This window comes from Prunus dulcis, chromosome 3 (genome assembly GCF_902201215.1).
Source record: "Prunus dulcis chromosome 3, ALMONDv2, whole genome shotgun sequence".
Lineage (NCBI taxonomy): Eukaryota > Viridiplantae > Streptophyta > Magnoliopsida > Rosales > Rosaceae > Prunus > Prunus dulcis.
In genome coordinates, this window is record NC_047652.1 from 19,948,081 (window position 1) to 19,975,333 (window position 27,253).

At 37.3% G+C, this 27,253-nt stretch overlaps 6 protein-coding genes across 8 annotated transcripts; 4 read left to right on the forward strand and 2 right to left on the reverse strand.

Annotated features, from left to right (window-relative positions):
- The first annotated feature begins 292 nt into the window (after positions 1–292).
- On the forward strand, positions 293–2,896 carry LOC117623045 (formimidoyltransferase-cyclodeaminase-like). 2 transcript variants are annotated; one of them, XM_034353890.1, is made up of 3 exons: positions 293–453; positions 1,662–2,078; positions 2,302–2,896. In XM_034353890.1, the coding sequence occupies exons 2-3, from the start codon at positions 1,688–1,690 to the stop codon at positions 2,811–2,813; spliced, it is 903 nt and encodes a 300-aa protein (XP_034209781.1). In that variant the 5' UTR covers positions 293–453; positions 1,662–1,687; the 3' UTR covers positions 2,814–2,896. The 2 variants fall into 2 exon arrangements, with proteins under 2 accessions (XP_034209781.1, XP_034209780.1); XM_034353889.1 differs by lacking the exon at positions 293–453 and adding an exon at positions 1,121–1,230.
- Positions 381–1,356, forward strand: LOC117623046 (protein LTO1 homolog). The gene has a single exon (XM_034353891.1). The coding sequence runs from the start codon at positions 718–720 to the stop codon at positions 1,132–1,134; it is 417 nt and encodes a 138-aa protein (XP_034209782.1). The 5' UTR covers positions 381–717; the 3' UTR covers positions 1,135–1,356.
- A 1,745-nt stretch (positions 2,897–4,641) lies between the features above and the next one.
- LOC117621209 (glutamate formimidoyltransferase-like) lies at positions 4,642–6,812 on the forward strand. The gene is made up of 3 exons (XM_034351556.1): positions 4,642–4,783; positions 5,602–6,016; positions 6,117–6,812. The coding sequence occupies exons 1-3, from the start codon at positions 4,760–4,762 to the stop codon at positions 6,632–6,634; spliced, it is 957 nt and encodes a 318-aa protein (XP_034207447.1). The 5' UTR covers positions 4,642–4,759; the 3' UTR covers positions 6,635–6,812.
- Positions 6,697–10,794, reverse strand: LOC117621208 (beta-glucuronosyltransferase GlcAT14A-like). 2 transcript variants are annotated; one of them, XM_034351555.1, is made up of 5 exons: positions 10,634–10,794; positions 9,369–10,351; positions 8,342–8,417; positions 8,139–8,254; positions 6,697–7,338 (listed from the first exon to the last, which is right to left on the reverse strand). In XM_034351555.1, exons 2-5 carry the CDS (start codon positions 9,973–9,975, stop codon positions 6,830–6,832), a joined length of 1,308 nt encoding a protein of 435 aa, XP_034207446.1. In that variant the 5' UTR covers positions 9,976–10,351; positions 10,634–10,794; the 3' UTR covers positions 6,697–6,829. The 2 variants fall into 2 exon arrangements, with proteins under 2 accessions (XP_034207446.1, XP_034207445.1); XM_034351554.1 differs by having other exon boundaries at positions 9,369–10,794.
- A 5,914-nt stretch (positions 10,795–16,708) lies between these two features.
- Positions 16,709–20,417, forward strand: LOC117622994 (protein ULTRAPETALA 1). The gene is made up of 3 exons (XM_034353820.1): positions 16,709–17,595; positions 19,074–19,398; positions 19,978–20,417. Exons 1-3 carry the CDS (start codon positions 17,385–17,387, stop codon positions 20,150–20,152), a joined length of 711 nt encoding a protein of 236 aa, XP_034209711.1. The 5' UTR covers positions 16,709–17,384; the 3' UTR covers positions 20,153–20,417.
- Positions 20,418–20,952: 535 nt separating this feature from the next.
- Positions 20,953–24,448, reverse strand: LOC117620582 (H/ACA ribonucleoprotein complex non-core subunit NAF1). The gene is made up of 3 exons (XM_034350691.1): positions 23,313–24,448; positions 22,591–22,668; positions 20,953–22,446 (listed from the first exon to the last, which is right to left on the reverse strand). The coding sequence occupies exons 1-3, from the start codon at positions 24,282–24,284 to the stop codon at positions 21,178–21,180; spliced, it is 2,319 nt and encodes a 772-aa protein (XP_034206582.1). The 5' UTR covers positions 24,285–24,448; the 3' UTR covers positions 20,953–21,177.
- Between the last annotated feature and the right edge of the window lie 2,805 nt (positions 24,449–27,253).

Here is a 27,253-nt window from a genome sequence, read left to right on the forward strand (position 1 = left end):
TCCTTTTTTTAAAATTAATTACATCAATTCCAGATTTATAGTAAGAAAGTCCCAACTTAGAAGCCCATATTTCTAACCAAAAAACAAAAAGGTAGAAGCCTGTATTTTATGAATTGGGCTCTAAGCCTTGTGGCAGCAGAAAGTAACAGGGACTCCAATGGGCTATGCCTACCTTCAAGCTTGACCCATTTAAACCAAAACCGAATTTTTGGATCCCAATGCACAACCACCACTTAAGCTTGAGGGCAAGATCAAGGCCTCTAAAGTTGTCCCCGGTGAGGGCTTCAAGGAGTCTTCTCAAAAGTCCCAGGCGCTAAGAAAGCCCAAAAACTCTGTTAAGAAGAGAAATAAGGATGTTGGCTGTGGAGAGGCAGATTCTCACTTTAAAATCAAAGCATTTGTTCTCTGTTAAACGATCAATTTGAAAAACCCAAAGGCGCTGTGATATTTGAGGTACCTCTTGCATCAATTTTGATTAGCCTTGTCTTTGTTTTCGGTCCCATAGATTGGGATTTTAGGGTTACACGTTGAAAACCTGGGGATTGAGAGTGTGTTTAATTTTAAGATTTTAAGATTTTACTTTTTTTTCTTTATTTATCTTTAATATTTATTTTCAAAATGAAATAATTTGTTAACCGAATTGCCCTTCCACAACTAACAGAAATTAAAAGAAATTGAGAGAAATTGAGGATTGTTTGTTCTCCATAGTTATGCTCCATGGAAGACATATTAGAACCAGCTGTGAATCTCGTTGAGAACCTACATAAGGAAGGCTTCGATGAAGGCTACGGAGACGGCCTAGTCGCCGGAAAAGAGGAGGCAAAGGAAGTGGGCCTCAAGCACGGCTTTGAGGTGGGCGAGGAGCTCGGTTTCTACCGGGGCTGCGTGGACGTGTGGAACTCTGCAATCCGGGTCGACCCGACACCGTTCTCGCTTCGGGTCCAGAAGGGTGTGAAGCAGATGGAGGAGTTGATTGACAAATACCCAGTTATGGAACCCGAGGACGAGAGCGTCCAAGATGTAATGGAGGCTCTGAGGTTGAAGTTCAGGGCTATTTGTGCTTCAATGGGTGTGAAATTGGAGTATAAGGGGTATCCGGGAGCTGCTTCTGAAGCTAAGCAGTTGTCGTATTGAGTTGGGTTCTTGTCGTTTTACTGTAATGGGTTAGTCTCAAGTTGATGTTTTGGTTGAGGGAGTGTGAGTTGGTCAATTGCTTTCTGGGTTGTGCTTGTGAGTGTTCCTCCTGGTCTAGTTCTCTAATCTTCGTCTAGTTTTAGATTTGTTTTTTACTCATAGAGTTTCCTATTATGTTTTGCTGAAATTATGATATGATTATGGTTTTGTTCTTCATGGTAATCTGATGAACTCTATTGTTTTCTATATGTTGAGTCTCAGTAAATTAACTGCAAGACAAGGTTCTTTGGCAATTTCATATAGCTTTTATAAACGTGGACTTCCCATTGCATCAAATTTATAAACACTATTGCAAAGCATCCTTCATTGCAAATTTAGGTTGTGCTCAGATTCTTTTATCACCAGCCACTAGTAGCTAGCTGAAGTAGTGGCTAAGGTTAGAGGATTTTGTGGTCCGAGAGAAACTATGGCCACACTGTTTTTGGATGGTGTCTGTTCATTGTGGTAATCGGTGGGTTTTTCTGCAGCTACTGATAAACAGGGAGGAGAGAAAATGTTGAAGTCTATGCTTGGTTGCTGCAAGGTGTACATTTCTGAAAGCAGAAACAGGGCTGCGCTGGAGGCCATCGAGCGAGCTGCTAAGCTTTTCTCAGAAGCACCCATTGTCAATAAGTTTGAAGATGAGACTTACAACAGAGTTGGTTACACTCTTGTCTCCAAGTTGGCTCCAAAGCCATCTGAGGATCCTTGTCCCTTGAGGATGGCAGTGCTGGCCATGGTTAAGGCTGCTTTTGAAACCATCGACCTTGAGATGCATTGTGGAAGTCATCCCCGGCTCGGAGTTGTGGATCATATATGCTTTCACCCCCTGCTTGGTGCTTCTTTGGACCAAGTGGCTGGGGTTGCAAACTCTTTGGGGGCAGATGTTGGCTCTAATCTTCAAGGTTTGCTCCGTTGACTGTGTGACCGCATTATATTGTCGATAGTAGTAGAATGATGAGCAAATATGCTTTTAAAGATGATTAACTGGAAAGTAGAAATCATCTGGCTATGTTAAGCTATGTGATTATTAGCAACAGTCAAATTCAAATTCAAATTCAAATTATATGGATGGAAATCAGTTTATATTCTACATGGATTGCTGATAATCTCAAATGTAGCCTGCAGTCCCTACCTTTCTCTATGGAGCTGCCCATGAAGAGGGGAGGACACTTGATTCAATCAGAAGAGAGCTGGGTTATTTCAGGCCAACTTCTAGTGGAGAACAGTGGGTTGGGGGGCCAAAATCGGAATACTTGGCGCTGAAGCCGGACAAGGGACCCCCTCAAGTGACTCAGGGAAAAGGTGTCATTGTGATTGGAGCAACCCGGTGGGTTGATAACTATAACGTCCCAGTTTTTTCTACTGATATTGCTGCTGTTCGTAGAATTGCGAAACGAGTGAGTGGCAGAGGAGGTGGACTTCCTTCAGTCCAAGCCATGGCACTTGCACACGGTGAATCTGTCATTGAGGTAGCTTGCAATTTGTTGGAACCGGAGAAAGTGGGAGGAGATAGGGTTCAGCTTGAAGTTGAGAGGCTTTCAGAGGAAGAGGGGATAAGAGTCGGGAAGGGCTACTTCACTGATTTTTCTCAGGAAAAATTAATTGAAAGTTACTTGCAGTCAGGTTGCTGTATGTAAACTTGTTCTTTCATGTATCCTTGTGAGGCTACTGATTCTTGAATTGTCCAATGTATGAAATTTGGATGGTTCTATTGGCATTATATTTGAAAATCGCTGAGGCTTTGATTTGTGTAAATTTTTAGTCATAATAATCCCAATGAAATTGCTATTAAAATAATAATAATAATAATAACCCCAATTTTAGGAGTGTGCAACGGGAATACATCCCGTCCAATAACGTAACAACACGTGAGATAACTTTTCCACGTGTCATTGTGTTATTGACATAAGATAAGAAAACACTGTTATTCTCGTTAAAAGAAATGCCTTTTTTAGCAATTTTAGGAATGTCTTGCAGAAGAACAAATTTATTTAGTTTTAGCTAGAAACAGCTGTTTTTTTTATGAGGCTAGAAACAGCTGTTGCTCATACTAGTCAAACAAGATTTAAGGCCTCTCTTTCAGCATGTGTTGGATCGCACAAACTATCTGAGACAAGCTTTGATGAATAAAATCAGAAGAGTTTCTTTCAATATGATAAGGCCAATGCACCCGTGATGAGACTTCATAACTTGTCTGGTTGAAGCTTCTCCATCTGTCGTTGTCAACTCACTGTCCAAACATTAGTTTCTTTCCCAATTTTTAATTAACTTGAAGCTTTGGTGTTGTTCTTGGAATTTATTATTTGAATCCTATCTGTTTGTTGTTATTAATCATGTATTTTTTTAGTATAATTATGGAAGTCTATTTGGTGCTTACTGCTTAGTAGTAGTACCTCACCCGACAAAGCATGGCAAATTCTTATCCACACTAATAATATTCGATTGGCTGCATAAATCCTTTTCATCTATTAGATAGACAAGCGATAGTCTAAATTACAGGAGAGGAGGACTTCTTACATGCACACAACTATGATGTCGTGGGAATTCAAACTTTAGACTTTTGGCCTGCAAGTTAAGGTCATTTTCCACTAAACTAGACTCCATTGGTAGATAGACCACACATGATAAACCTTCTTAATGGTAGTTGAAATTTTGTGACAGAATTGTTGGTTTGGTTGATAGAGTTTTGGAGCCACAAATTATGTGGCCAAAGGTCTGGCTTTGTGCAAAAAGGGTCCATAGATAAAATGACATGTCTGTCATCCGGTCATATTGTTTGCCACAATCAATGGGAAATTTGATTCTGCAGCTTATATTCATGGCATTGCGTGTTGGGTTTAGGGCTCCAATTTCATCTTGACATTAAATAACTTTTGTAAGCAAACTTATCCAAAAAGCAAAACTTACCAAGATTGCAATTTGTAATGCTAACACAGTCTGCTTATTGTTTGAAGAACTCTTACTTCAAAGGAAACAGCCACGGGAAAGAGGAAAAAATTGCCTCGGTTGAACTCTTACTTTACGAGAAACACTAGTGTGAAATAGGAATAACACTATTTTTCTATCCTAGTCAATTACAGTATGCCACGTATGATAATTTTTTCACTTAACATAATATGATTGGCCTGTATCCTTATTTCACGCAAGTTTTTCCGCTTACGTTATACTTCTTTCAAGAAAAGATGCCCATACGTAAAATAAGTACAATATTTGGGATGCTTTCTTTACCATTACACATGGCTTTCTAGCTTGTATACTTATACTTAGGTGTTGTGCAAGAGTGCCAAGAGAGAGAGAATTTATCATGTGGTGTTATTATAACAGAAGGTGGTGATTAAAAAAATACATCACATTCACCATATGGTTTATGCTTTCAAAAGGGTTTGGTCATTTTCATTTATTATTATTATTATTATTATTATTATCGAGCATGGACTTGTCAAATTGTGGGGGCACATGCTTACACGGATGCTGCCTCAATGCTGACTCACAGCATTGTTCTTAAATATTCGCCTTCCCCGTCTGTCAGGTCTCGTGAAATAGACACTAACTTTAGCTGCTGATTAAACATTGGAGAGAAGAAATGGATCAAAGCCCAGCTTGCAAGGTACGGACTTGTTAAAGTTATTGAAATTGAAAGATTGATCATCTCATCTTCTGTAGTTTTCTTTTTCCTTTCTTTTTTTTTTTTCATCATCATCTTCTTCTCTGTTTTGGCAGAAGAATAAATCACCTAGTCTCCTTAGTTTCTCATATGGTTCTTCTTGTGTTTATTTTTCTCATGCCTAGTTGCTAGTTCAACGGCAGAATCATTCGTCAAGTTTGTGGCGATTATATGTGTGATTTATGAATTAATTGAAACCAACCCATTCTTCAATAATGCAGCAGCTTCTTTTCAAGTATAACTTAGTAGCTTACTTTACTCTATGCATAATGTTCATCAAACAAATTAAGATTTCTTAGAAATGTTCATCATGCATTTGGATTCTGGTTTTGGGGGCTACGGAGAGAGAGAGAGAGAGAGAGAGAGAGAGAGAGGAAAGAAAAAAAGGATCCACAAGAAGATAGACTAATAATGACAATGAATAAATAACAAAAAATACTGGCCATACATTCGTCAGTTGGCTAAGTGGAAGCTTCATGACACATGTTGTGATTCACGTGAAGACGATCTGCATAATTAAAGTGTGATTAGTTTGAAAAGTCAGAGGCTAAGATGATGTTTCAAGATAATGTTCCGCTATTATATTTTTGTTTAGTGACAAAATGCCCACTGGATCTCTGTGGTGGGTTTTTAGTTCTATTAGTTCAAAATGATTCCTGCCATTCTAACCGGCGACATATATGAAGTAAATTTTATGTACATTATCCTCTTATTGTCTCACTCGAACACTTCGATAAAGATGATGTCGTTTTTGACACCAGGACAAGAAGAAGAAAACCATAGACCAGTCCATGCTACTCTGCTGTAAGCTTTACATATCTGAATCGCGCAACCACGCTGCTCTGGACGCCATTGAACGTGCTGCCAGGCTCGATCCAGAGTCTGTCATTGTTAACAAGTTTGAGGACCGAGCTTACAATAGGGTCAGGTACACTATTGTGTCCTATGTTATGCATGATAGCACAGGAAGTGCCATATATAGCCCCTTGCAGCAAACTGTAATGGCCATGGCTGAGGCAGCCTTTGGAGCCATTAACCTTGAGCAGCACTCCGGGGCTCACCCTCGGTTAGGGGTTGTCGACGACATTGTCTTCCACCCGTTGGCTAGGGCATCTCTGGATGAAGCTGCTTGGCTTGCCAAGGCAGTGGCAGTGGACATTGGCAATAGGTTCCAAGGTTGGTCCTATCCTAAGCTTTTAAAATAACTCTTTTAGTCAAGGAAATGCAACCCTTCATGCTTTATTAACTAATAAGCTTTCTTTTATACTGATTGCAGTGCCAGTATATCTGTATGCTGCAGCACACCCTACAGGCAAGGCCCTTGACACCATCAGGCGTGAGCTTGGCTACTACAGACCCAATTTCATGGGCAGCCAATGGGCAGGATGGACAATGCCAGAAATCCTCCATGAAAAGCCTGACGAAGGGCCAACTAGTATATGCCCCGCCAGAGGCATCTCGATGATCGGGGCACGTCCATGGGTTGCCTTGTACAACATACCCATATTGTCCACGGATGTCGCAGCCACTCGACGGATTGCACGGATGGTGAGTGCCCGAGGGGGCGGACTCCCAACTGTGCAAACACTGGGCCTTGTTCATGGTGAGGACTCCACAGAGATAGCTTGCATGCTCCTAGAGCCCAACCAGATTGGAGGGGACAGAGTCCAGAACCATGTTGAGATGCTAGCGGCTCAAGAAGGGTTGGATGTGGAGAAGGGTTACTTCACTGATCACTCACCAGATATGATTATTGAAAAGTATATGAAACTAACATCGGAAGACAGAAACTAATCAGAAGAACTTGTTTGGACAATGTGATCCAAGAGAACAAACTAAGGGATGAAGAACCATGATGCCAAATGGAAGTTGCATGCTTGCATATTCTATTAATATATCTAAAACAAAACTCAGTCATTTTACATCAGCCTTGTAATCTATGGATACATTAATGTACACTTGGGTTTTCCAACTCTTACTTCTGCTCTGTCATGTACATTGCTTTTTCTGAAAATCTTCAGACAACAGTGTCTGAAGCAGCTCTTGGAACCTCACAGCACCAGGACCTGGCCTAAACACTGAATCATTACCGCGCACTGAGCATGGGTCAGCCCCACCTTCTGGGTTGCCTATACACCAAGCCCCAGGCGCAAACCGGCTTTTTCGACCGAGAAGTTCTTTATCAATTTTGTCCAAGACAGGGTCATCCCTTGCAAATTTTCGAGCAAATGGAGCATTGCTCTTTACCATTTTGTCAAAGTCCTTCATAGACAACGAGATGGGGTGCTGCTTTGGAGGGCTGTCCCAAGCAATGTAATGGAGATCATGGCTTACTGCAGTGTGGCGAAATTCCTCGTTGTTGCAAATAACAGTATGAAAATAGCCTTCCGGAGAAGAAACAAAATTGGTGTAATACATAAGGATAGTACGTGGTAGGTTATCCCAGCCCCATATACAATATTCAAGAAACGATCGCGATAGCATTACCCAAGCTGAACCTGCACACAAGGAAAAATGAAAAACTAGTGTTAAAACTAACTTAGAGAGAGATTCATTGCTAATTGCAAAACCAAAAATCAAAGTCATAAATTACTATATTTAATCAGTAAAGCTAATGTCATTTTGCAGAAGAAACGGTTTTTTAACATATAACTTTGTCTATCTTCATTCTATTTTTCCCTCTCTTGGGGTTGAGGGAGTAGTTCAGCTGGACACAAGACATAGCTTCCATTGAGGGCTTATTTGGGGGACACCCTTGTAGGGCTCACTCCGCATTGTATTTCACTAATCCAACCCATCTATTTTTTAGATAATCATTCAAAGATCATCTCTACAAAAAATCACTGGAATCCGATATCATTTGACCACTCAATTGAGTTATTGACATTTTAGTACTTTCTTGAAGCACCGTGTTCATTGATTTTGTAGAACACAATTGGATGTCGAAACGGTTTCCGATTTGTCTAATTTTTTGCAAGGATGATCTATGAATGTAGACTTAAAAAACAGATAGTTTGGATCGTTGAAAACAAATTCATAGGTGACCCTAAAGGGTGTATATATACAATATAAATCATTTTAGCTGATCCTTCTAGATTGTTTCAGAGTTGAATTACCCAATATGCATACAGTTTGATTTGCATGAACAACACACGTCAAACTAAAAGAAAAGAAACGCATTTCAACATTTTTCAATATGTTTCTGCTATGTAAATTTTTATAACCATTCAACAAGCAAAGGTGCAATAAAACATTTCCAGGAAACAACAATGGGATAGAAATTACCACTTTTAATTACCTGTAAACAACTTGAATGATGTAGGAAGTGATCGGCGCTGAGTGGTCCATGCAAGGTCAGATTTTTTTGATAAGTAAAGGCCTGGATCAATTATGATTGGTTTTGCTCTTTGATTCCTGCAAAACAAGAGATTATAGCATAATCATGATAATAAAATACAAAGATAGAATAGTTTCTTATTGGGCTCAATACATTTCACTTACAGTTTCCATCCAGTAATCTGCATAAGTTCAATAAAGTTGAGGTTTCTAGACAGATTGGAGAAAGCATGAAGCAAATCTGCACAATTAGGAAACAGATCAGGTAACATGAGACTGATATTCCTCACATGACATACATTTAGATTATATCAAACAGGCAGACAGTTTAATATAAATATGGTTCGCTAGTACATAAATAACAATGCCATGAGACTTTAGGGTAAATCAACAGGATAGAGCAGTTGTCACTCCTAGGACCAAACAAATGCCCATAAATGAAAGCCAAAACATAGACAGGCATCACTAGCTCAATGTTCCAAAGCAATATATTTTGAAAACTACTGTACCCCTTTTATAAATGCCTCGTTACTTATAGGATTCTGGTACACCTTTGATAGACTATTTCATACAAAGGAACAGCAGTGTGCAGATAGCACGCCATTAGTCAACGAGGACAGGCTTCATCACATATTCAAATAAAGTGTCAATTCATCAGGTATTAGCACAACATTGAATATTAGCAGGCAAAATTTAGGGCTATATTGGTGGGCATGTCATCAGAAACAGTTTATGAGGTACTTTTCACTATTAAGCAAAACATTTAATAATAATCATTTTTTGTTGAATTTGTTTTGCTGACATGGTAAGGGATAAAAGTATACATTGAATCAGCAGCAAAACATTCTCTGCTACCACACTAAAATAAATGAAAATCCATCATAATTAGAAATAACGTAGTGGACAATACACAAATTCATGATGCATAAAAATGCCCTTGCAATTGTCACAAAGTCCTTAAAACGACGAACATGACAAGCAACGTTTTGGCAGGCCATATGGGAGGAAAGAAGCTCAATCACAAGCAATAGCATTGTTACCCCAACCCTTATCCAATGTGCAAAATATGTATCAAATCTCTCTTCAAAAAATCAAGGCCAGCAAATATTCATACAAGCATAGTAGTAATGATTACAGCATCCATGATATGAATGAAAGTAACAATGAGCAATGAGGGAAGGTTAGTACTAACCATCTTGTGTCATGAGAGGATAATCTGACGCACTGAGGTTTATAAACCAGTCCCACTCTGAGCTCTCCTTTAACAGAATGGAAATGGCTTGTAAGGTACAAGCAATCATTGTAGGGCCCTTATACGTCACCAAATTGGATTGCGCCATAACACGCACATTCTCCACTTCACTAAAAGTAGGATCAGCCTTCACTGAACTTGCCAATTCCAACCTTTCACGAGGCGGAGCCTCAAGATCCAAATGTAGGATATATTGATTTCTTGGATGATATACCGCGCTTAAAGTCCTCATCATCCTATGGCTATCACCCTTTGTACCTGATATAAGATATGCTAATCTAGGTGCCCCAATTTCAGAACGCCCATTGGTTTCCAATGATCTTTTCAAATCAGATTCAACAAAATACTCATTTGAGTCATCCGTTTTTGAGAAGGAGATGATGTCAAATGGCAACTGCTCTCCACCATGTGGGGAGGTAAACAGCCCAGAAATGCCCGAGAAAAAAAGGGTAATGAATATGATCAAGCTAGCAACGAATGGAATAACCCAAACCCTATCACCAAAGACCCTTGCTGAGTGGGGATTCATATACTTCCTCATACTCATTTACTGGTTCCTTATCCAACAAATATTTCGGTTTAGAAACCTTAACCCTCTGTATCAGCTCAGAAACTGAATCAAAGCAAAACCCACCAATCTTCTAAAGACTACAGAGCTTAAGTAGCAAGGAGGTTAATGACCAAACCAGAAACGCCTTCTTAACAAGTATATAAATAACATCTAAGCTGAGAGTTGATAGTTTTCAGCACAAAACATGGATGTCAAGCAAAACAGAATCAAGTTCATAACTTTAGCATTCAGGAGCTATGATGGCAAACAAGTCAAGTGAAAAATGTATGATTTATTTACAGAAACAATAAGAACGCTTACACAGATGCGTTGGTTGCAAAGGAACGAGACCAGGTGAAGGAGTGAGAGGTATCTATCAAGTAATAATCAGAGTTATGAAACGTCAAGATGAATTTAAATGCAAAGGAGTTAAATTTCAGTTTTCAGAGGGCCATGAATGGAAAGCGTCTTTTAAACTCCAACCTAACCCAGATCTAACTTACAAAAATTGAATTGAAAGCAACAAAAGCAAACCACTTGAAAGTGTAAGTTTGATAAGCTTCAATCAAGGAAGTTTGGCACAGAGAGAGAGAGAGAGAGAGAGAGAGAGAGAGAAACTGCCCAGGTAAAAAGGAAACAGAGTATGAATGCATACTCAGGTGGAGAGGACCCAGAGAAGATTCAGAAACAAGAGAAAGCTCAAGTATTGAGTCTCAGAAATTAAAAGGCTCAAGTAATGACTTTTGGTAATGGGAGATGAGATCATCAGAAAGTGGGCAACTTGAGAGAGACTAGGGCAGGCAGAGACAGAAGCAATGGGTGATGAAGTAAAAGAAGACTTTGCTTTAAATGTGGACAAAAACATAATTCAATCTTAATCAAATGCTTTTTTTTTTTCTTTTTTTTATAAGCAATATTAAAAGAAAGAATTTTCTCACATATATCGTTATTAGAGTTCAAACTTGAGACTGATAATCTACAAATCAATAACTTTTCCACCAAATTAGACCCGTTAGAAAATGCTAAATGTTCGGATCACAAGAAGATCAATGTACAAGCAACAAGTGATGGTATCCAAAGATGTCCCCACCCTATTTTAATCCGCGTGGGTTAAATTCATTAATGAGTAGCAAAAAATTTATAGTTTAATTGCATTGGAATGTAACGCTGAACATTGTGCTTGGTGGTGACATTTGTTATCATTAAACACCATCTCATTCCTTCCTAAATATGATTATCAAATTCTCAAAAAAGAAAACTATAGTTTACTAGAGCTATGGCCCACAGACCTTCTTTTGTGTGGGGCTATGGCCCACATACTAAAATGAAGTGAAAATATTGGGTGGTGGTTGAGATTATGATCAGGAGGGATTACCTTAACTATATGAAATGACAATGAGATAGGCATTTTTGCAAAATTATTGTTCTGCTTATAATACCCTTTGTACTTTTTTGCACCTAACTGATATTATAGTTTAATAATTCTGAAACCATGGAAGAGTCCTAATGAATGATAAATTCACATTTGTTGTTTGATTGTGGAGGTTATTTGATGGTTAATTAGTAAGGAATTAAACTTTTAGATTAACTAACAATTTTTTTTTGTTAGAAAAAGCGGTAATTGTATTCATAAATTAAACACAAAGATCATCAGTCACAAAGGCAAATACAAATACCCATAAAAGGAGTAATGCAAATATAGAAGTATAATAACCACACATAGTTAATACATACACAGACTACAAAAGACCAGCAAAATTTCAGCTGCATGTATAAACAAACCAGACATAAATAGCAGCTCCCAAATCTACCACTACAGCTACAACAATTATTTGCCTTACTAATTTCTTTGGTAATTTGGTTAGTTTTTAGATTGGTAAAAGAACATTTGGTGTTGTTCAATCCAAATACCAAGGCTAAAACATTATGCCCTTTTGCTAATTGAACTTTTTTGGTTCTAAATAGCTTTTACAAGGCATTGGATTGGAAAAGCCCTCAATTCTTGGCTCCTACTCTGTATTGTGATAGCTTTGAGGGTCCTATTCTCATATATTACTCTTAATCCGTATGTTTAATTGTGGGTTTCCAAACTAATCTGGTTATTGTGACTTGGAAGTTTTTATCTTCAGTGAAATTAACATTTCTTGAATCTATCATCTGAAACTTCAACTCAGCTTAGAAGAAGATCATAAAGTTTGCTCTTGCAGCTGCTTTTGTGGTTGGCTGAGAGGAAAAGCTCGTTCATTGTGGATCACGACAGGGAAGCCCATCTCATGGACTCAAGACCTCGCTTTGGGCCGCAAAGTGCAAACTCATCCCAAAAGAAGTTTTGTGTGTGTGTGTGTGTGTTTTTTAATTTAAAATGTGATTTCCAAATCTTTCTAAATTTTATTTGGTTTATTTGGGAATTTCATGTGATATATTAAGGTTTTTTTTTTTATTTTTAGTTTTACTGTTTGACTGATGTGATTAGCCAATGAAAATGGTGATGAATGGGAGAAATTTATAGGTTGACTTTTCGATGAAAATGTAGGAAAAGTACGCCGTCGTTTTCTGTGGTGTGATCGGCTATGCGGATCTCGCATATGGTACGAGCATTAGTATGAGATGGGATTAGACCTTAGACTTAGACCTCAGACCTCTCTCTCTCTCTCTCTCTCTCTCTCTCTCTCTCTCTCTCTCTCTGTGTAAATCTTAGGTACTCTGACACTGACGTTCATGAAACAGAAGCCCTATACAATATAATATAAATATAAGATTCCATCCCTACCTGCACATCTACAATCTAATAATCTACCTTGCACTATTTGTCAATAGGGTTTTGAAGGTCTTGCAACCATTTAGTTACTTTATAGGTTATCCAACTGTCAGATGAACTGTAAACTCAGACGTTAATAGGTTAATTATTGCCTGAATTGTATGGCCGATTTGTCAAATGGAATTTGCTTTTTTTCCTTTCTTTTTGATGAATGCGGAATAAAAGGGGAGGATTTATTCACGATAAAAATGTTGTGAACTTGAATGAAGGAAGCTTACATTCAATGATTTTTGAAAGTTGGGTAAAGCAATCTTTGTTGCTGGACCCAAATTATGTTGCTTGGTAGGGTTTTGACTTTTGATCGAGGTAAAACTTGAGAGCATCATTATCATCAATGCTTGATTAAAAAAAAAAGTAAAAGCAGGTTCAAGTATTGCCAAAGTTAGCAGCTTCAGATGGCGTCAAAAGCTGATACATGCTTTTGTACCATATGATATATATATATATATATGGGTCAGATTCACATATATACATATAACAAGTATTGGGTTCTGTGCAGCTTCAGAGCTTTTACACCATACCATACCTGAAAGCCTTACCTCAACAGAGGAGCTCACTGACAATGCCCCATGATACATCTTACACAAAGACCAAACAGATCAAATCTTTTTGTTCTTCCTTCTTGTAAGCTTTTTAAGCTAGCTTGCTGGTTTGATCTGAGATTTTAGTCACTTATTATTTTATATTGTATGTATCTTTCTCTGAAAACAACCTAAGTTCAAGCTATTTGGGTGACCTAGAAAGCTGTTTGTATTGTATCTCTAGGAGTAGGTGGATATTAGGCACCGCCCTAGGTTTTTATTATTTGGATTGGACAAGAAAAAAATGCTGTTTTGGTTTTCGATTTGCCAATGAATTTGTCTTAATTACTAGAAGAAAAGACCCAACTGATTATGATTCATGAATGACTATTGACTGGGTCACTAGACTACATATATAGAATGATCAAAACTATGTATGTATGTATGTTGATTTCAAAGTTGGGTAGGCCTGGAAGTCCAAGTGGTCCTCAAGGAGAATCCAATGTAAATCATGTAGCAATTTCATATGACAAGCTCAATCCCATATTCAGATGAAAAAAGGAAGGGAAAAAAATAGAAGCTCATAATTCTTAAATTAATCATTGTTGTTAGTAATTTGTCCTGCATAAGATCTGTCCAGGGCAATCTGTTATGATTTTATGGTGTGGCTTGTGAGAAATGCTTCCTTCTTCGGTTATGTTGTTCTTCATTTTTATTGTCTTTCTCGGCTTTTTAATAAGTGACATGATAAGAGAAATAAGAACAACAGACAATGCAACCAGGTTAAGAAAGTTTTTCTTGTAACTTGTTGGGTTGGGGGCTATGGTTTGGCTGTCTGCACAACTTTTTGAATGCACAGAGAGAGAGAGAGAGAGAGAGATGACTGTTTGGCCAGGTCACTTCAATGGATATCAAGCCAATCATCAACCAAATCGCATGCCACAGTGAAAAAAAGGTTTTGTTTATGAAATTATATAATAATATAATGGGAGTACACTGAAATATTTCCCATACCTTTTGGTAAAGATTATAATGATGATGATGATGATGGTGATGATGGCATCAGATCCTCCTACCACAAAACCCAATTGGCTCCTCCGTCGGTAATTTGCCAAAACAGCCCATAATTAGCTCAAGACATGTGTAAGTGGCTGCACTGTGTCATGAGCTAATGATGGAACCAATTGGCTATTTGAATTTGTTGAATATTTCTTTATATATACATATTTATGTATGTATAGATACTAGATACATGAAACCAAACTATAACTAGTGTGTTTCACTGTGATGCACCTGTGTCATGAACTGACCCTTTTCAGGGGAGTACAGTCCAGTGTGGTATGGCACATAATAATATTGCTCATAAGCCTGAGTTGTGATAAGGTGACACTGACATCCACCAGCCCTGAGTTTTTGGGCACCGTAGAGAAAAGAAGTTACCGTCATTCGTCCACGTGCACCTACTTAACTTATTCACGTTAATACATATGATTTTCACAATAAATTGATGATTGTAAGATTTTACATACGCATGCGCGTGGAGAATTGACGCTAACAAAACCCAAGTCCAATAGAGCACAAAGGATCAAAGTTTCTTGCAGCTAACTTTCAATTTAAATCATGCCTCCTGTCTAATATGGTAGGTCCTTTTGGGAGCACAGCCTCACCACTGCCAACTAAAAGTCATGAAGATGGTGAACCAGGCATGGTAGACATTGTTCTGGCTCGCTTCATAAGTATGCAATAAAGATAACCATATTATTCAATTCAATCTTTGCCTGTGGGAAAGCAGAGTAGGAAAAACAAATGCAGTGTTTGTGCCCAAAAGAGAAGCTGGCTTGAGCACACACAAAAACCCGCCACTATTATTAAAGGCATGAAAATTCGTAATCAAGTGTGTTTAAAGTTTAAACAATCAACACGTCCTGCACCGATCAATTTAAAACCAAATCTTGCTATTTTATAACAGAATATATCTATAAGGATAGTATATGAATTTGATAATTGGCATCCAACTTTTGCAATAATGTAGGAATTTAGACGCGGATTCTAATGTCTATGGTGTTCCTTAAAACTAATCTAAAGCTTTGAGTATGTTTTTAAATGATTCAAGTCATAGAAAACAGAGAATGCATGTGCCATTGTGAAATAGTGACGTACCTAATATGAACGGCGCCACACTCACATACAAATTATATAAAATTACTCCCACAAATTAAAGGTAGGTGAGTGCCTAAGTACAATGAAGACATTTTATCACCCAAAAAAAAGTGCAAGTATGACATTTTATATTATATTTCTCCTAAATTTGTATAACTATCATTGGAAAACTTAAGAAAAGGTCTCGTTTTACATCGAAGTAGGCATGATGATGATTTTTATTGGATATAAATATAAAATTTTGAGAAATACTCTCAAGTAACATTATTACCGTAACAAATCGAGAGTATTAACAACATTTATGTTATACCAAGACTATTTGTGAATAACTTGAGGGAATTGAGATCCATATTTTGTGGATTTGAAAACACTACAATCGACCTCAGATAGTTGGAGCTAGCTTTGTTTGGACCACTTGATTGCAAGACTCGTGATCATGCAGTTTTGGAATATTAAAAATCTTTTGCACCATCTGTGCAGCAGCATTACTATTTAGCTAGGTAGACAAATTGTGCAATATTGTGCATGCATCAGACCTGTATGCCCAGCTGAAGGCTCACTTCTTTTCTGGAAAAGCTCCTTTTGCTTTAGCAATTCAAGCACCGTGAACTTATAGCTTTGATCACCTAAAGACAAAACTATTTACAGATAGCGACAATGCAACTTTTACAACCTCATGCATTTCTCATATCTTCATCCCAAATTCAATCAACTTTTAGCTGAAACTTAGGGGAAGGCATTAAAAAGATAATTGGTATTCTTGGCATACATATGTTATGTGTGAGAGAGAGAGAGAGGGCGAGAGAGAGAGAGAGAGAGAGAGAGCAAAGGGTTGGGTTGTTTTCAATCCCGATTCTCGAGAAAACCAAGTATATGAACCTATAATTTCTGCTCAAAATTTGGCTGTTCACTGGTAAAGTACAAACCCAACTCAGCTCCCTACAAATTCTGATAAAATCTTTACAGCTCAGGTGCCTGGTGGCAGCGACCTTTACCTCAGCAGCATAGTAAAACAGTAAACATAGTTTAGACTTTAGACTCGGTCTATTATTAGACTTGGAAGTTAGATATATAGATGGATATAGATAGATTATAGATAGATGCCAAGCTCTATGGAAACAGGGCAAATCTGCTAATACAATCCTAAAGTACTCGTAAACTCCACAGCAACCAAGTAGCTATCAGTAGAAAATTAGAATACAAATTAATTTATATTTTTATTATAGAAAGAAAGAAATGAAAGAGTAAACAAAAGACTTGAACAGAAAACGAAAACCTCGTCTCCTTCCCACGAGAGGGATTTTCCCATAAACGAAAAGCCCTGACCCCAAAGCCATTTTCTTTCTTTTATCCCTCTCTCATGTCATATCATGCATTGCAAGTAGTTTAGAGAGAGAGAGAGAGAGAGAGAGAGAGAGCGAGAGAGAGAGTCCTTTAACCCCTTCTCACTTCTCTCTCAGTTCACCCCACGACATTTGTTTTCCTTCGCCAGCTCATTTCATTCATTCATATTCATTCAACCCCATTACCAACCAACCTCTTTCTCTCTCTATCGAACTCCTAACGCTTAAATTTTTTTCTTTTCTTTTCTTTTCTTTTTTTTCTCTTTCTATCTACAAGACTACAACTTTCAACGTTTTCCTCCACCAGATCTCTCGGAATAAATCCATGGAGATGCGTGCCTCTTAGACCCTTTTAATTACTTGCCTTTCTTTGTGGTTTTCTGGGCTTTTTTGAGTTTTTCCTCTTGTTCCCAATAGAGCCCATTATCCATCACCCAGACCCATGTTATTTTCCTTGATTTTATAGCTTTTCACTGACTTTCTCTTCGATTTCTCTCTGAAAAGCCTTGTGGGTTTTCTGGGTTTCGATCGAAAACCGTTCTTTTCAGAGAGAGAAGCGAAAAAATGGCGAATGGAGTAGAGAGGGAAACTGGGTTGCTGCTATTTAGCGATGATGAGCTGAGAGAGATGAGTGGGGTCAACAGAGGCTCGGACCATATAGAGGTCACGTGTGGCTGTACCAGCCACAGATATGGTGATGCTGTTGGGAGGCTTAGGGTTTTCGTCAATGGTGACCTGGAAATCACCTGTGAATGCACCCCTGGTTGTCAGGAAGGTCTTTCTCTCTGCCTTGCTTTGTTGTTTTTGGGAAAAGGGTTTTGATTTTAATGCATGTTAAATGTGCGTGCCTGTGTTTTGAGTTTGAGTTCATCGTGAACTGGGTTTTGACGTTGATGGGTGTCCCTTTCTGGTCTTTTTAATCTGCCGTGAGATAAGAGTTTGTATTGGTGTCGAGTTTCTCTTTGCAAGTTGTCCATTGTATTTTTTCCGGTCATACATTTTAAGTGTATGTTGTTTTGTCTCAGTGAATGTCTTCTCCTTGATTTTATGCAACAACGTAATGCAGCTATGTACTTGTACACTTTCTTGCTTCATATGGTTGAGTTTAGATTGTATCGTGGTCTGTTTGTTGACTAAAGGGCTCTTCTTTGAGGCGGTGTGTTGAGAATGAAACCTACATTGCCATTGTGGTGGTGATCGGGACCTCCTTGACTTGGTTTTGGTTTTGGTTTTGATGTCCAAGTTCTGTTCTTTCTGTTCTACAGAGTAAGATGTTGTGGAGTTGCATACCATGGTTTAGTTTTTATAGGGTTTTATCTATCTTTCTTTCTTCTTTCTTGTAATTTGATAAAGTGTGGTTGATAAAATTGCATTTTCATCCTTGGCTCTATGGGCATTGATGGTATTTTTGTTCTTTGGCTATCAGTGTTTTCTTGCAGCTAATGAACTTTGCACTTGATTTCTGATGAGCAATCAAGCGCATAACTTTCAAGCTAGGCTTTGTTATTTGATGTCTTTATGTGCATCTGGTCTTGTTTCTACAGTGCTATTATCAATAAGCAATGAGAATATGGCGTGGAGTTTTCAAAAGTACCTCTTTCTGACAACCGAGAATCTGAAAGTGTTGCATCCTCATAATTATGCATATTGGATTTGCCATAGCTCATGGACTTTATTTTCTTTCTATTGAGTACTTTTAAAACATTAGAGGATCTAATAAGATTCTATGTCTTCACTGTACATTGAATTTCCAGTTTATTTTCCTCATCTAAAACAACTTGGTACATTAAGGACAGTTGTTCTGTTCGTAGAGCAAATAGTTACCTTGAAGCCATGAATAGGAAAGCTATTTGGTTACTGTCTTAACTTCATAACTGAGACCACCTGCTTACAACTTTCTTGTCTTGAAGTGATGTCTTTGTACTTTCAGTACTTTTCGTGGTTCTAACAAGATAAAGACACAGCACATTAATGTTTAATTATGTAGTTAACTTAGCTATATCTAAGCGAGCGTGATGCCTTGAGAATATCCCGGAAATGGTAAAGGTTCTTTTTCTTTTAGCATGTGAAACTTTACCTGGCAGGAATGCAAGCATTTTCAAGTATTGTTTAACTACTTTAAGTGATCATGAGGAAAGCTCACATTGAAGTGTCTGATGCTTATGGTTATGTTCAGGTTTTTTTTTTCTATTTCATTTCAAATCTTGCATTTTAAGCTTCTGAATTTTTTTCTCTTTGTATTTTAATGACTAGACAAACTGACTCCTGCTGCATTTGAGAAGCATTCTGGAAGAGAGACAGCTAGGAAATGGAAAAATAATGTTTGGGTAATTGATAATGGGAAGAAGGTTCCACTGTGTAAAACAGTGCTGCTCAAATACCACAACGAGGCATCAAAACATGCTAATGCTTCCCACAGATCTAACAATGGACGGGCTTGTCACCGTGATGAGTTTGTTTGCTGTACTAGATGCAACAAGGAGCGCAGGTTTCGTCTCCGGACAAAAGAGGAATGCCGGATTCACCATGATGCCTTGGCTGATGTGAACTGGAAATGTGCTGAGCTGCCATATGACAAGTATGTTCCCCTCTTACATTGAATAAATACTTTACCCATTAATGGATCAGGTTGTTTTTTTCTCTTATACTGTAGTCCATTAACCATTGTTAACAATGTGAAGCATATGAACAAGCTTGTTCCATACTTATGCTAATGGTGTCTAAAGTTATTATGGTTTTAATATTCTGTTCTACTCAACTTTTAGAACCATTAAATGATTGCTTATTGAAGCGTCTATAGTTCTATTGTTCACCTATTTTATGTTTATGTATACTGTTCATTCAGCAAAAATGGATTTTACTTCAGAGGAATAATATTCTATTACTTTGTAATGAACTCAAATACTGCCTTAGGAACACATACCCCTGAAAATGGAAGGCACTAATTTTAGTAGATGTTATTCCACTAGAATGTTTAAAAGCTACCAGTAGGTATTTTAGTTTGGAGGTAAATCTACTTTCATGTTCCTTGTGACCTCATCTTTAAAGTGTGTATGTTGTAAATTCGTGCAAACACTAAGTATATATATGTATTAGGTATGTTTAGATTTTTAAAGGTTCAATAATTATGATGGGAATGGTTGTTTCTGTATTTCAGAATAACATGTAATGATGAAGAAGAACGAGCAAGTCGAAGAGTATATAGAGGCTGTACCCGTTCTCCAACATGCCAAGGCTGCACTTCTTGTGTGTGCTTTGGCTGTGAAATCTGTCGTTTCTCAGATTGCAGCTGCCAGACTTGCACTGACTTCACAAGGAATGCTAAAACTTGAGTAACAATCGGGGGTCCTGATATTCTCTTTTCATCATATGGGTTATGTGCACCAATTATAACTTCATTGAGAGAACGCCCACCACCTCCCATTTCCCCGCATTGAAAAGAAAAAAAAGAAGCAATAGAAGCATTGAAAAGCAGCCTTCAATGACATTCTCCTTATATGTTTAAACTTGTTTCCAGTCACCTGAGTTCAATGTATGTTGTTCTCGTGACTGCTTCAGAACCTTCTAATTTAATGATTTATTCTCATCATTTCTATTTGTTCGGTGTGATATTTTAGTTCTGCTTTCCTACCATTTTCAAAATTTCTTGAATTGTTGAATACTTGGGAAGCTTAAGATTGACCTGGAGATTCTGTCTCCCTGTCATCGGGCTTGCATACGGACGGTCTTCGCTAGATTAACCCTTGGAAATGAAAGAAAATACTTTATATACATTGCAAGTGCAAGGTATTGAGATCGAGTAATACGAATTTGTGAGGAGAAAATTGGGTGATGAATTAAAGGATTTGAGCCCCGTTGTATTTGTTGGGGAATCAGATAGGAAATCACATTGAGTTTTTATATGTTTTTTTATTTCCCAAAGTTAGGAGGACTAAACCCTTTGCAAAAGATCTGCCCCACCGGAATACAAAATTCAACTTCTTTATTTTCTATGTATTGCTTACAGAACACAATTCAACATTTTGCTAAACCAGAATTTCTCGACATTCAAAATTCGACTTCACCCAAGACCATTTTAACATCCTAGTCCTCGCTTTGGAATTTAACTTCTACTAATAAATAAGGGCACCAATAGAATTTAATGCATCACATTGATCTCCATTCTGCGGGTATTATGTTCATCCATATACTGGACCAGCAAATACAAAAACGAGAAAATTGGCATCATGGAACACAAACTATCAAAATCGGTAAACAGAATACAAAAGAACCAAGCAATTTCAAAACGGTGGCTCTTCTCATCACCTATTGTAGTTTAACTTCAGTGTGCTTGGTGCGGCAGAGCATGCCATAACTTTCACCTTGATTGCTGCCTACCTCTTCCCCTTCCAAAATGACGACCCCCTCTATGAGACGGTCTCCTTCCACGATTAGAAGATGCGCCCGGATTAAATTGCTGCATGTCCACGTTGCCTGTATTTGCAACAGGCTGTGGCATATTACAGTTCTGTTCAACAGGCAATCTATTCGACAGCATTCCTTGGTCTGCATTTAAGGTCGGGTGAGTAGGTTGGCCTTGTAAACCTATCCCGAATGCATTTTGGTTGAAACCATGCTGACCCACCATCCCCTGTGGATACATAGGTCCTGCAAAGGCATTCAATTGTTGACCTGGTGTGGGTTGGCCCTGTAAACCTATCCCAAATGTTGTTTGATTGAAGCCATGTTGACCCATCAGCCCCTGTGAAAAAGTTGGTCCTGCAAAGGAATTCAACTGTCCACCTGGTAAGACAGCACCAGAAAGAAATCTCTGACCTTCAGCCTGCGGATAGAATGACAATCTCTCCGGAATAGGCATTTGATAAGGATATTGATGATTATAGGGTGAAGGCCACGGTGAACTATTATTTGGAAATCCATTAGGGAAGGGTGTATTTTGTTGCTGAAACGGCATCCCATTTGTCCAAACTCCAATTGAAGTTGCGTTCATACCAGTGGCCTGTGTAGCAGCTGGAAATGGTGGAACTAATCCAGTCCCACCAACAAAACCTTGTGCTGCTGCAGAAGAAGATGGATAATAACCGCGATCAAATGATGGTGCAGCTGGAGAGAAATGATGTTGGTGTTGATTGGGAGGCAGCTGACCTGCATCCTTTGGTGCTTGGTGGGGTGAAGGTTGATCATTTTTCCTGGGTCCAGGCTTGTTTTTACCCTTTTTTCTGTTGTTTTTCCTATTGCCAAGATTCTGGTCATTCATTCCCCTCTTTGTCATTTTTTGCATTCTCCTGTATTCAGCCTCTTTCTCATCATCTGAAAATTCTGCCTCATCTGACACCTCTTCATCATTTTTACCAGATGCATCATAACCCTTTTTGTAAACATCCTTGTTATTGAGCACATGATCTGCAAACTCCGGAACGAAAGAGACCAAAGTGCCTGCTTGTATTCCAGCAGGGATTTCACTTTCTGAATTGTATCTCACCACATAGTAAGGGTGTATGACAGGTCCGAAGATTTCATCTATCAACCCCAACGGAGATCTGCTTTCGGTTATCCAAAGAATTGAACCCTCGTTTAGAGGATTGTGCTTCTCAACCCCTTCTACGATGGCTTGGGTACCAAAGATCTGTAAAATTGAAATTGACATCAAACTCAAACATTACCACAAATGCGCATCTTCTGGGGTGTCACCTAGATTCTACATTTTCAACGACACCAGAGATTGATGGAGTCCATGTTACAATATAGGATTACTTGCTTATGAGCTTACCGATAAAACAACTCCCACGGGCATCATCTGATGATGTGGTTCCAAGGTCACATTCACTGGAGGAATAGGTGGAAGTACCTGCAAAGTTCAAAACAATCTGTTTCAAGCTATTTGCAGACATATAAATGCAGAAAGGTAATTTCATTGACGGTTTACACAGAAGATGGCTAACAAAAATTCCAAAGTCAGTTCTGACAAGAAAAAGTAGCCCAAGTTAAGAGACATTGAAAAATAAAACCTAAAAATTATCATGCTTTATTAACACCAACGCAAGCTACTTAATCTGCTACAGAGTATTCAGACCAAAATACTGGCAATCCTGGAATCCACTAAATATGAGACTTATATGATAGAAAAAGAAGATCAATTCAACATGTGTTTAGATAGAGAGAAGGAGAGCCGAATCCTCCTTTGTTGCTTGCTTAAAGATCCTAACTACTTTTTCTTTCCCCTTATCCCAACTAAATTCAACAAAGTCCCCATCCAGAAGAGTTGAGGTTGTCAATCTTCTCATCTATCTACACTAAAACGAAATCAACCAGTACCCCTCAGCTAAGCTAATTTATCAGTAAGGACTCATGAAGTACCATTTCCTCCGTGACTCCAAGCAAATCAATAGAGATTTTTTGTCCACCTCTCGCCAAAAGTTCATAGCAGCTTATCAATTCAAAAGTTCAGTAATGGCTTCAAAAGCGAGAGAGTACCAATAAAAAATTTCTTACCTCAAGCTCATTCTTGGACCTAATGGGTCCTTTCAGAGCTCCACCATCATCCTCTTCCTCGTCTCCATCATCAAAAATTTCCGCATCAGTCCAAGCAACCACTTCATCATCATCATCATCATCATCAGCACTTTCATAATCTATATAGTGTGTCTTATCTCCCTTCTCCTCTCCATCAGCATCCCGTATCTCACCTTCTTCAATTTCACCAGCCTCGTCGCACTCCTCCACCTCCACCTTCATTTTCCCTTTCTCGTTTTCCTCCTCATCCATATCATCATCATCATCATCACTGCTGTCATCATCACTCGAGCTGCTACTCGAAGACGACGATGAGGACTCTGAACTTTCATTCACTATTTCACTCCTAGCACCATTCTCACCTTCAATCTTGGATTTCAAACTTTCATTCCCATTCTCATTATTCTGTGGTTCTCTTTCTCCAGAATTACGACTCACTATTTCACTCTGCATACCATTCTCACCATTAAGAGCCGAACTTTCCTCATGCCTCTCACTCCTCATACAATTCCCACCATCAAGAACCGAATTTTGATCACACCCTCCAAGCAAACTGACCTTCCCCAGCTCTTCCTCAATAGAACAACTCAAATGTTCTGATATTTCACACTCCACCTTCTCCACAAAACCACAATCAATTGGCACAGTCCCATCAACAGTCGGTTCAGACCCACAATCAATTGGGTTATACACATTAAAAATTTGGCCTTCACAGCCATTTGCCTCTCTAATAAACCCTTCTTCAACCACCTCAACCTTGACCTCCCCTGTTTCTGCCATATCAGGGTTTGGTATATCCTTAAACCAATCCTCTATGGACTCAAAATCCAAGAACGAATCTGCAAACGTCAAGTCTCTGGGATCAACAGGGTCAGGTGGGTCCTTCGAATTCTTGGTCTTTGAAGCTAGATCGAGGTCTTCGAGGGTTAGTTCAGGGATGAGCCCTACCATTTGAGAACGCAGACAAGAAGAACTCGGGTTGAAGAATGAGAAAAGTGAAATTCCATAAGTGCTAATATCAAGCGAATATAAATAGTTTGGGGTTTTGCTTTGAAACGGTCAGGTGCTTAAACCCTAGCTAGGGTTTTCAACATCTTCAGCTGAATATAAAGATGGCGAAGTGTTCGGTAATTTGGTTAATTAAATCAAGAATATTTAAAAATAATAATAAGGTGAGGCGGCGTCGTTTCAAGAAGTTCATCGAGGAAACAAAATTGTAAACGCACAGCCAATAAAAATACTATATATGTTTTTTTATATAGAATAAATATAGGGCTAGTCCAATATAGGTCCCTACACTTTCTATTTTCTAGACATATATCTATTATTCTATAAATCTAAGTGTAAAACCTAATTTCAAACTTAAATGACCAGTATAATATAACAGGTCGTAGTATTCATATGTTTTTACATCCTTGCCATCAGACTTAATATTTTATTTATAATTTATTCCAAGTATTTCATTAATTGTCATAATTGTAATTAAAACTCCCTATTAATAGCATATCAATCACCCCATTTCTTTTGGTTGCCATTCCCTCTAACATATGGCCCCTTAAAATTGCAAATAAAAAAATATGTAAATTACATATCCAATAATATACATATGAAAAATATAAATATAAATATATACGTATAAAAATATGGGTATTATTTACCAAAAAAATCAATAAAAATAGGTCAATTACTTTGTAATTGAAATTTCCGTATATTTTTTATAAATTAAAAATAGGTACACAATAATTTATAGAAAATAGGTATGTTGTATAATTGAAATTTATGCACATTTTTATAAATTAAAAATAAGTACATTGCTTAGAAGAAAAAAATAAGTTCATTATACTAGGTATACATTATTAGAGAAAAAAAAGGTACATTATTTAGAGAAAAAAAATAGTTTCATTATACCAGGTAAATTGTTTAGGGGAAAAAATAGGTACATTATTAGAGGAAAAAAAATAGGTACATTATTTTGAGAGAAAAAATAGGCTCATTTAAAAAAAATTGTTTTCATAAATAAAAAGATGATCAAATTATTTTTTATAAAACAAGTAATAAAAAAAAAGGTACAATATTTGGAGAAAAAAAAGGTTCATTAAAAAAAATGTTTTAAAAACAAAACAATAAATAGATTATCAAATTATTTTTCAACATAATTAGAATGTACACTATTATTCATAAAACTATAATAAAAAAGAATACTGGTCGTATAATTCATAAAAAGAAAACAACATTAATTCTTAAATTTAATATTGAATTTAAATTATTAATACTTTAAATAGATTACTAGTGGTAATTCATAGAAGAAAAACACCATTAATTCAAAAATAGATTACTAGTCGTAAAATAGATTACTAATACTTTAATGTGAAATTTAATATTTAATTTCAAATAAGTTTCTAAATTAGTTCCTACATCCATTACAACTCTTTGGAGATATTTCTAAATTCAACGGGTGTCATTAGTTACACCCCTCATAACACATTAACTTATAAATATAGTAGTTTTGGAATTCGAAAAATACAATAAATCAGATTTTAAGTTATATTAGGTCACTTGCTTAGTTGGATCTTAGTCATTGGGTATTTTATATAGAAAACTAAAGGAAAGGGTTGTATGTGATTTAAAATAAATTTTATGGGTCTAAGCTAATTTACTAATAAAAATACTATTTGTATAAAAAAAAAATATTAAGGAAAATAAATATATTCAAACATTTTCTTTATACAATATCAAATAATGGGTTCCATGGATTAAGTTATTCCTTCTTCTTTTCTTTTTTTTTTTTTAAATTTTAACAAACAAGATTAAGTTGTTCATGTTTAAAATATGACTCATATATTTGTGTCAAGAATTAACATGTATTATACTAATGTCGAGTTTATGTTGTGTGGTCAATCATGGCGCATCGGTATAGAATGTTATCTAGTTCGAAGAAGATTGCTCATGACATCTCTCTTTTCAACTGAGAAACAAAACAACGTCATTTCGTCCCAATTTTAACTCGATACTATTAATGAAGGATATTCCATTAGTAATGACAAAAAGAAGTTGAGGGGATCCGTCCCATATAGTTTCAATGCGATTAAGAGAGGGCTTGTTATCTAGTTCGACTTAATTATATATGTTGTTCTTGATCACATTGCTCTTATATATGTTTTTTTACCGCAAAGGGCCTAATTATTGTCGACCTCTTCGTTTGGAGAGATTACTTGGGTTGATTTCACTGCACACTCTCCTCCTTGTGTTTGAAAGCCATAATTCCGTACATATGTACATATCTCTTGCTCATAATCAAAAGTCAATAGATTATGTCAACGAAGTCTAATCAAGTAAAAAATGACATTGACTTATAGACTAGTCGAACTCCATAATGGTACCTTAACAATGTTTGTGTGAAAAAATCCTCTCTTCTAATATAGCTTATATTATAAATAAAAAAAGTCAAAAGATTATTAAATATGAAAATTTCAACTCTACTTTCCACAAGGGTAAGATGATAAAATATGGTTTTTCTATATTGTTGATGATAAAAGCATGGGTTTTTTTTTTTTAACATTTTGACTTGCATAGTATTTATTGCATATAGCTACAAACTGAGCCAGAGGCAGACACCCATACTTGCCTTCTTCATGTCATAAAAACCATCTTAACTCTCCAGCTTTCACTTTTACCTATCCACTTTGAACATCTTCTTCCAGCTAGTCTCCACCTTACACTGTTTCTATTTTAATTCGACACCAAGAACTTTCTTTTTTTGTGTAGTCAAAATCGACACCATGAACGCAACTACGTCCCAAAAACCAAATCACAACAAAAAAAAAAAGAAGAAGAAAAAGAAAAAAGAAGATATCCATGTGATGTGAGAGAGTCGGACGCAATGCGTAAGGCGTTTATGTGCAATTTTACACATCTTAAAC